The sequence below is a fragment of the Dasypus novemcinctus genome, chromosome 11, assembly GCF_030445035.2.
Source record: "Dasypus novemcinctus isolate mDasNov1 chromosome 11, mDasNov1.1.hap2, whole genome shotgun sequence".
NCBI classification, from domain to species: Eukaryota; Metazoa; Chordata; class Mammalia; order Cingulata; family Dasypodidae; genus Dasypus; species Dasypus novemcinctus.
The window spans coordinates 112,170,224-112,180,248 of NC_080683.1; the positions used below are offsets into that span (position 1 = coordinate 112,170,224).

Here is a 10,025-nt window from a genome sequence, read left to right on the forward strand (position 1 = left end):
TGGTCTAAATGAGATCATTTATTTTATTGCATTTCCATTCTAATGATCTAATTTCCCTCAGAATAAGCCACAAAAGTCAAATAGGTTATGATAAGGAGGTGGTGGAGCAATCTTCATTGACTATGTTATTTGTTAATTAATTTAATTTAAATAAATTTAATTAGTAATTAAAATGTTATTCATAATTACTTTTTTTAAAGTCCTGCTGACTTCCTTTTAATCAAGTTTTTTTTTTCTTTTTTTAACCTTTCAAAGTTGTTAAAGCTTTAACCTCAAGGAATCAGCCAGAAGGCAAGAGTGTAGGGGAAATAGTCTTCCAACACTTCGCAGGTAAATTCAAACGTCAAAAAGATTGTTCCTGTTAAGTAGAAAGGCTATTCGTTGTTTACAAATTTATTTCTGAGTTGCAAAGATTACTTCCCTTTCCCCATGTTTTTAGAATTTTTTGTATTCCCCCATTCAATCTTGGCTGCTATAACCAGACAAACAGAAAGCACAAGAACCTTATTTTTCTTGCCACTGTGGTGGAAACCTTAGTAGCAGATACTACTGCTCCAGGGCTGTCAGATGCATCCTAAGAACTTTTAAAGATGCATTGTCCTTTCACAGCTTCCATATATTGATTGATAAGGATCAAATCAAGTACCCTAGGCAGATGCAAAGTTCACCAAAGTCCAACTGAAATCTTAATTCCGAGCAAGTATTTACAAATGATGGAAACTGCATTTGCGCATATAGAAGCAGTTAACAGAAAAGGATTTTTCTAGGCCCCCTCCATGTAAATATATACATAAACATAGTTAAACACACTTACATGGAAGAGGAATGCAGTTCCCATAAATGAATCTGTGCTAAACCAAACAGTGTGACCTGTAGAATTTGAACTCACATCCATCGCTTTTTAAATCTTCAAAAGTTTTGTTTGTTGTTCCAATAAATTTGTGATATCGATTCTCAGCAGATACAAAGGTCTCTCCTTGTTTTCTCCCTCTCTTTGCAAGGCTAATCCTGAAAGTGCTCGGAAGGAGAACACTGAAGCTTCCCAGGCCCCTGCCCTAAGCGAGGAGGGTCCTTCTCAAACACTCTGCCATACAGAGCAGTAACTAGGACAGGCAAAGGGGCTCCACTTCGGTTCCTCAGACGACCATCTCTTGACACCTGATCAAAGAAAGCAAAGGGTTACCTCCAATGCAGGGCCTGGTGTGCAGCCTGGAGGACGTCTCAGGCCACAGCATTCTAAAGGCAGTGGAGAAGAGTGAAGAGTCCCCAGGTCCAGTGTCAGAGACCCAGATCCCCGGGCCTGCTCTACTAGCAGAAGAACTTTGGAAGAAAGTGCAGCAAATAATTCTGTTGCACCAGGTGGTCAAAATCCAATAAACTGGCTTTAAAAAAATGCATTCTTTAAACTCACAAAACCCATACAAAGCACTATTACTGTGAGTATAACAACTTCTCAAAATAACACACCCACATGTCAAAACATTATTCAGTACATTTGACTTGGACCTTTCCCACCATGCAAATGAAAAGAACTTCGGTTGTCATTATCAGAAACCAATATTTTCATATTTATTTTTCCTTTGCCCAAATCTTCTATATGACCTATCATTGCCTTGGATCTCAATGTCACATTTATTTAGAAAAATGAGCCCTCAATTCTCTCCCTCAGCCTAAAGACAATCCAATCTAGAACCACAACTTGTATTCTGTGTCATTGTGCCCACATGGTTAAAGCATTGCTTATAGAACGCAAACTGCAGTACTGCAAAACTGCCTCAGTATTTCAAAAATTTTCTTTATGCCAACCTATTCCATCCTTCAAAGGAATTTGCCATCCTGAAAACCTCTCACCTCATAATGTCTTTCGGGGGCAAGTTGACTCCCACTTAGAACAAGCTGGGGGAAAACGTAGCTCGTCCCAAATGTACCACTGAGGGAAAATTCTTCAAATGTGGTAAAAGCTGATCCCACAGGCTCCCCACAGGTTCCCAAGTCAGTGGTTTGGCATTTCAGTAAGGTACATATCTAGGTAGGAAAAGAGAAAAGATGTGATTAGAAAGTATCAGAACAATGAAAAAAATATGACTTCTCTATGCTAAGTTGCACTATTTCAAAAAAAACAGTGGAGTATTCGTGAAGCCACGTCTTCAGCAGGGTTTTTCAATCTGCCGGTCATAATCTACTAGTGAAATCAATTTTTTGGGTCAAGTTGAGCACCTTTTTAAAATATAACCGAGTAGAATAGACTACCATTTTAGGAATCAGAGTGCATTGTTCAGAATGACAGCCATTTCTAACTGTAGTTTGGATGATTTCATAAAATGTATGCTTCAGTGAAATAGCTCTAACTCCCTCACACACCCACTGCCCTAGGTCAGGATGTGAATGGACATCGCCATCTGGACTCCCATTGAAGACAGTAGGAAAAGCACTGCTTGAAGGGAAAAAAAGGATGCATGGAAGTTGCAGTGTTTTAAACTTGAACCTGGCCTGCCAGGGACCGGTCAATCTGCTTTATGTTTTTACCTTGCAACCAAAAAGAACCAATTCTCATCTTGTCAAGCTGAACAAAGTGTTTTGGCAGGGGCAGGGGGATTTCTGATAAATGTAGTATTATACCAATTAACTGAATCCAGCCCAATCTTGAAAGAAATGCGATGATGACCTCAAAGAAAAACAAGCAGCCAAGCCATTCCAACATCTAAACAATTAAACATCTCTACCTGTAAGTAATATTGGCCTTCGACTACGTGCAGCCCATCGAAAGCACCTAGTACAAACGCCTCATCCGATCGCTTCTCAGACATCTGGTAAGTCAAGTGACAACACAGGTCTTTCTGACAAACTGTGTAATTTCCTCTATTTTTCTTAAGCTCAGTGAAGGTGAACTTATCAAAATAAATCATTCCCTGAAATTCTGACTGTTCAGACAAAAACGGCTCGATGCTGCTGGCATAAGCACGCCAGTCAACTGCCTCGGGGTAGGTGGGCTCGCGACGAGGCCGGGACTTCAGTTCTGACAGCATCAGCTGGCCACTTTCTGTTTCCATGTCGTAGTGGTACACCTTGACTGCTTCCGGGGCATAGATCCCACTCCCTACAGGCAACATAAGGAAGCATAAATACAGGTTTCGAAATGTTTCATGGTCACAGACTAATTGAATTATTCCCGGGAGAAATTAAATATACACATATTAAAGTATAAGCATTTACAAGATAGTTAGGGAGATAGCTGTTACATCCACCTAAACTTTCATTGAGGTCTTCACAATGGCTTATTTATGGCTTAAGTTCCCTTTAACTGAGCTAGTGACAAACTAGATAATTCCTCAGATTTGAAGTGTCACTTTAGCTCTCTGCCTACCTATTTCATTTATTTGCATTTGGATAAACAAATAACAAAGCAGTCAAGGACGAGAAGAACTTAGCCTGCATTATCTTGAACACGGATACTCTAAAACATAAAAACCTGCAAAACCTGATTGAATCTAACATGCTGTCATCTTCTCGGCAACAAGAATTACTTTACTGTTGCTAATGAAATGGACGTCGGCTTCGTAGTTCCTAAGAGATCGTTTTGGTGACTTGATTTCTGTCTAATTCCAGTTTCCACCCATGTGAAACTGGAATGATGCTATTGCTTTTTTCGTCTCTCACAGGGATGATGCTCTTTAAACAACATCCACTACATGCTACAGTTAGTCTTGTGATAGTAGAGTTAATAAAAGAAACTGTAAAGGAAAGTACAGCTTACACATGAATTAAGAGGCCCCAAGGCTGGCATTACCAGTCATGTGCATGGTGGTGTTGTGGGTATTTGCAGCAAGCAGGTTGACTCGCAGGGCCTTGGCCCACGCCGAATGGAAGGGAACTGCTGAGAGGAGAGGCAGCGTGTTGTACCAGGCTGTGGGGAGGAGGACACTGTCCACTTGCAGCTCATCCACCACCACCACGGCAGGGTCATGAGAAAAAATGTCAAAGCAAGTGAAGACGCCAAGCTTTCCAAAGGGAGTATCAAAAGTTACAAGTTCTGAGGCCTTGGGGAAATCAAACTGTACTTCGGGTGCAAAAAGATTGTACTGTGAACAAAAAGGAAAGAAGGGGGAAATTAGTCAGAAAATTGCCCTACAGATGTGATCAGGACCCACACATCTTTTCTCCCATGAATGTTGAGGTGCATCTTTCAAACTGTGACACATGTATTTGTGTAAATCTTAGCCAGTACACCACTTTCTATGTGCATTTTCTTACTGTGATATTAATTTCAAAACTTCATTTTCCCACAGTCAATGAACAAAATCATACCTCTAAATGATAAGCTAAAATGTGGGTATTTCTACCTTAAAAAATCACAAGTTGAAATTTGGAAGCTTACAAATTTCCAATGGTTTTCCCCTTGTTCTTTAAATACCAGCAGCCCAGCCCAGGTAAAGAATAATAAATTATAAAAATTGACTTTGTCTTGTCTCCCTACGGTACTGCTAGGCTTCTATAAATGAAGGAAGTAGATTTAAAGTTTACTTAGACAATGCCATAGCTAGTAGTGTGAACTAGTGACCCATTAGCGATGCTTTTCAGTCTGTTTGTTGCTCCCAAACTCCACCTCACTTGGGCTTAGGAGTACCACGTGCATTTGGCTCAGGTTTTTATTTGACCTTTTGTGTGCCTGTGTGTGTCCTGAAAACAGCCACTCCCGTGCCCTGCCATCCTTGAGGGGACCCCGCTCCCCTACTTTCCATCCTTCGTCCTGTGTTTGGCTCAGAGAAGGCATGGGGTACGTGGCAGTCAAGATGCAGGAAGAGAAGGCTTTGTAGGATGCACAGGAGGGACAAATGCTCTCTTCCTCCAGATTTTGCCACTATGAGGATGTGAGCTTTGTGTTGATGCAGCCATGTGGCTTCTAAAAGGAGAATTAGCCTGAGAAAAAGCTACAGTGAAGGGCTGAGAGAGCTAGAGGAAAGATGGCATCTTTGAGGCTTCTGAGGCAGACTGCACCTTAATCCAGGTCTACTCTTTCTATGATCTATTTTCAGATTCATAGTAAAGAAATTCCCATTTTCAGTTGGGGTTTTCCATCATTGTCATCAATCCAGTCCTAATGGAATTAAGTGGTAGCTTAGTACAAAATGTTAAAATATTAGACCAAAAAACTAACTCAAAGTAAACCATGAGTGAAGCAGAGTATTTTCCCTTCCTACATAGAAAATATTAAAATCTTTATGAGGCTGATATCATATCCATTTTAATATTCTATTTTATAACTAATCAACCTCAGAACCCTTACATGGGACTGAAGTAAGTTAAATACTTTTTCAGCTAGAATGGAGAGGTTTCAACTAGAATGTAGAATGTGATCATTGAAAGATGCATCCATAGCAGTTCTCTCCCCAACAATCAACAAAGAAATACACATACCACAGGCAAACAAAAGAAGACATGCCCCATATTCAGCTCAGGCATGAGTAAGTGATTCTCACCTTGTGGTAGCGGGCCACCAGCCTGCCCTCAGAATCAAACACCACATCAGTATTGTACTGGTAACGGCCGTCACGGGGACACTGAGGGTCACTGGCATTGCAGGGTTTCTTGTCCCCAATATTTGCCACAACGTAGATAGAGTTGTCCTTGGCCAGGCAGCTGAGCCTTTCTTGCACAGGGGCGTGGCCAAACCTAATTGAATAAATATTGCCTTAACCTCACTGTAGTTCGGGGATTTCTGAAACATGAATGTGGTTCTTTATTTGACTGTTACTATAACACAACAGCTCTAGGTTAAAAGTAAACAGAAGAGTGTAGGTGTAGCTCAGTAATTGAGTGCCTGCTTCCCATTTACAGGGTCCCAGGATCAATCCCCAATACCTCCTAAAAATACTTACATACATACATACATACATACAAAAAATGTTGCATAGCTCATGTAATAATGGAGTCTACATCTTTATGAACTCCAACCTATTTTAATGCACCAGCCTTCAGATTGCAGAGCAGCTATCAAGACCGAAGCACAGAAAAGATAGACGATAAAGCAGGGGAAGGAGCAGCAACACTTTCTCTTATAAAGGGATCCCAGGAAGCAGGTAAACGAAGGACTCGAAATTTCAACAGCCTCTGCTTATGGGGAGGAATTCTTCTATGGACCAAGCAATAAAGCTGCAAGTTTGCTGATGCGAGGAGGTGTGGTCAGAAACTTCTATAGAAAACAAATGCAGCCTGCTCCAGTGGGAATGTCAGTAAAAGCCCTTGGCTGTGCCAGCTCAGTTTCCCTATCTGTCGGAAGCAGCACAGTAGTTTCCTTTCTGCTTTAGAAGTGAGAACTCCTGAAATGTAGGCTGCAGTATTGCTTTTCAAAGTAATGTACTTTATATTTCCTGTTGGTTTCTCCTGAGGAAAGCCCGAGGAAGCCGTCACTACTCTAAATGCTAGCTTTTAGACACACGAGGATGACCACGTGGCCCCCTGTTAGCCCCCTTAGGGATGAGTATTATTAGGAAAGAAGGAGTGAATTTCTTTAGCAGCGTTACCATAATGTTGAATACTGGATTTCTCTTGTTTTTTTTTTTAACCCAAAACCGAGAGCTTTACATTTGTACCCCTGTCTGCAAAGACTCAGAAACACTGAAGTTTCATCTGTCACCTACCTTTCCTTTAAATAATCTCCTAAAATCATCTTATTATCAGACTTATGTACACACTTCTGGGAAAGCTAGTTATCATCCCAGGCAAATAGAGTATATTTCTGGCATACACCTCTAGAATTACTGTAAATAGTTGGTTCTTCTTGTTCTGGGAAAAGTTTCATAAGCAAGCAGGTGTTGGGTCATAGTTCCATGGCACCTGTAAACTGGGAGCATGCAACGTTTAGAGACTTTGTTTCCACTGGGGAAACCCCAAGACAAAGCTTGGCTTACGTGGCATAGCTCTCGTGTTGTAGCACTGGACTAGACTTTCAAATGGTAAAAATTATTAAATTATTAAAGAAATTCTCTCATTTTATAGCTCTGAAACAGCAAATTAAATTATTTTAATGCACTTATTTTGCCATATAAAAGAATTACATGTGAACTAGTTTCAAAGGAAACTCACTACAACTAAAATAATCCATTTCATAAATTTTTTAAATTTATTGTACAGTTTCTTTCATAAAGGTATATAGAAACTACTGCTAGTAATAATAAATAAAATCTCCCAAAGAACAAGAAAACAAAACAATGTAGACCTGGTTCCAAAAGGTAATAGTGACAGCTAACATTGGAGAGAACTCTACAGTGTACAGATTCCATGTGCAGTCCTTCATTCGACACTCTTAGGGGAAGGGAAGTAGGAAAGGACATTTTATTATCCCTGTTTTACAGAAAAGCAGAGATGGCAAGCAGTTAAGTTATATGCCCCACATCACGTAGCTAGCAGGTGGTAGAATATGGTCTCAGAGACAGCTCTTCCTTTCTCAAGTCCCACACAACTTCCATGCTCATCAGACTCATTACATTGTAAATAATAGTGAAATCAAAGTTCTTTAGAAACATAGAGTCATTCATCTTTTCCCCAGTCTTACAAAGGAGGTGGGTGTTCACAGATGAAACAAGTTACTAGCGTTTGGTAACACAGGTCCTTGACTTCACAACTTTCTTGTTTTGTTGAAACTTTATTACACATATTTATTATAAAAATTGTGCATATGCATACCATTCTTTAAAGAAAACTACAACAAATAACCAGTCTTCACCATCCCTAGTTACTTACCAAACTCGAGACAAGCCAGATGTTAGACATTATGGAGCACCCTCAGTGTCTGAGTGCAGTGACATAGACTGACTTCTTGTCAACAAGATTGCTAGTCAAGTACGGTAAAATTGTTACTGGTATTTTACAGTAGCACAACCATTTGTTCAAAAATCAAAGGAGACTGACAATACCTCTGGGGGTCTCTACATGGAATCCAGTTCACTTCTGGGTCTGGGATATCCTCCAGGTATGGGTAAATGGTCTCCCTTGTGAAGACCCAGCCATAAATTCCATCTTCTGGAGTCACAATGATATGTGCACCCTGCTCAAAACAAGTGGAGCAAAATGGTTCTCATAAATCCCCAAATCTCCTTCAGAATATCCCAGCTAGTATAGAAAGAGCAATACCTGCGTGGCTGCCAGCTTAACTGCTTTCTCCAAAACATCTATATTCTTGTTCATCAGGACCAAAGCCTCATCTTTTGAAACGGGTGTCTCCGTTCTGTTTGGTAATATCACAGCATGCTCATACACGGCAGCAATGAAGGTATCCAGAGCACTGACACTCAGCACAAAGAAGGCAAAACCCACCACGAATTTTGGAAAATATGATGTAATCATTGTTAAGATGAAGTGATCTTTAAAAAATCAAGCTAAGACTCAAGTGTTCTAAGATTGGAAAAACTTTTATTCCACAGCACTGCCAGCTATCAACTACTTATATTTCCTCATGAATACATTGTGCAACAAAGTATTGAGAAAGATGTTGGGCAAGAAAACTGGCAGTCAGAACTAAGGTCATAATTGAATTGACTCAAGCATCCTGTGCTCCTGTTGACATGGCTCAGAAGTTGAATCAAGTGTGCAAATAATGAGTCAACCACTGCAGTCAAAACACATTGGCAGTTGAATGAATTCTTTCTCTTTTAATAAAGAAAATGTATTTTCCTGGTAAATCAATGTTTTCACTAATAGGGCCAACACTGAACTGTTCTAGAAGGCTGCCAATTTGTTGACAACTTGATAGGTATATAGCCATGACAGATACAGAACACAAAGTGTAAGTCCTAGTTTTCACAGAGTTCACAAAATAGCAAAGGAGAGTAGTAGAGACGTGCCAAAGTTAGGACACATTTGTTCCTCACTGATGGCTCTCAACGTTTTATTAAAGGTGCTGGCAGCCACACACAGTTGCTGGTTTCTCTTGGAAAGACTGCCTCGTCATCTTTGTAAAAAAATAGGTGGGTAACAACATGACCAAGGATGGTGAGCACCCACTGGGCGGAGTCTCTGGGTCCCTGGATCCCAGCTGATGCTACTAAATTCAGGTGCTGAAAACCAAGGTTTCAAGGCTTCAGGGTCACACAAGCACTTCATCTCTATAGAATGAGCTCTTTTTAAAGTGAAAACCTCTTCCCTAAATTGTATGGCAAAAGCTTATTTTCAGGAGGTTGTTTCCTTGCACCTTTGAAAAAGCTGAGTGTTCTAAAGTAATGTATTAGATATAGATAGATATGTATTCGTTTCCTCAGATTGCCTTAACAAATTACTGCAAATTGGGTGTCTTAAATCAAGAAATGTACTCCCTTATAGTTCTGGAGGCAGAAAGTCCAAAGTCAAGGGGTCAGCAGGACCATGCTCCCTCTGAAAGCTCTAGGGAAGAAGCTTCCCTTCCTGTTTCAGCTTCCCACCGCCCCGCGTGTTCCCTGGCTGTGGCTGCATCACCCCAGTCCCTGCTTCTGCCTTCACATAGCTGCCTTCTTCCTGTGTCTGTGTCTCCATCTGTGTCCAAATGTCTTATAAGGACATTTAATTCCAGATGCAATGACCTTCTTCCCAAATAAGGTCCCATTCACAAGTACCAGGAGTTAGAACTTGAACATGTCTTTTTGGGGATAAAACTCAACCCACAACTGGTAACATCCAAATTCTGTAATTTATCCAAACTGAATCTCTAGCTTCTTCCTCTCCCTCTGCTCCCACATCCAATCCATTCTAAAATTTCTTTAAAATCTGTCTTTCTACTTTGGATATGTGGCCAATTCATGTATGAGTAAAATAGATTTGTTATGAAAAATAGGGGATATGCCTGGAAAAATACATAAAACGTGATACATGGTCTACAGTTATTAGTAATATTGCAATGATGCTCTAGCCTGATTCATAACAAATGGATCACAACAACTCAAGGTGTTGGTGGAGATGAGATGTATGGGACCCTTGCATGTTGTTATGCCTGTTTATTTTCTAAGTTTACAGTTTTTACTTTATACTTCAAGTTTATGTATGCCCATGTATGAAAG

General features: G+C 40.3%; 1 protein-coding gene across 1 annotated transcript; it reads right to left on the reverse strand.

The window, feature by feature from the left end:
- On the reverse strand, positions 1 to 8,420 carry LOC101432321 (vascular non-inflammatory molecule 3). Its single transcript, XM_004483642.4, has 7 exons — positions 8,131 to 8,420; positions 7,914 to 8,044; positions 5,478 to 5,670; positions 3,788 to 4,079; positions 2,724 to 3,097; positions 1,852 to 2,025; positions 1 to 1,158 (listed from the first exon to the last, which is right to left on the reverse strand). Exons 1-7 carry the CDS (start codon positions 8,341 to 8,343, stop codon positions 1,003 to 1,005), a joined length of 1,533 nt encoding a protein of 510 aa, XP_004483699.1. The 5' UTR covers positions 8,344 to 8,420; the 3' UTR covers positions 1 to 1,002.
- Between the last annotated feature and the right edge of the window lie 1,605 nt (positions 8,421 to 10,025).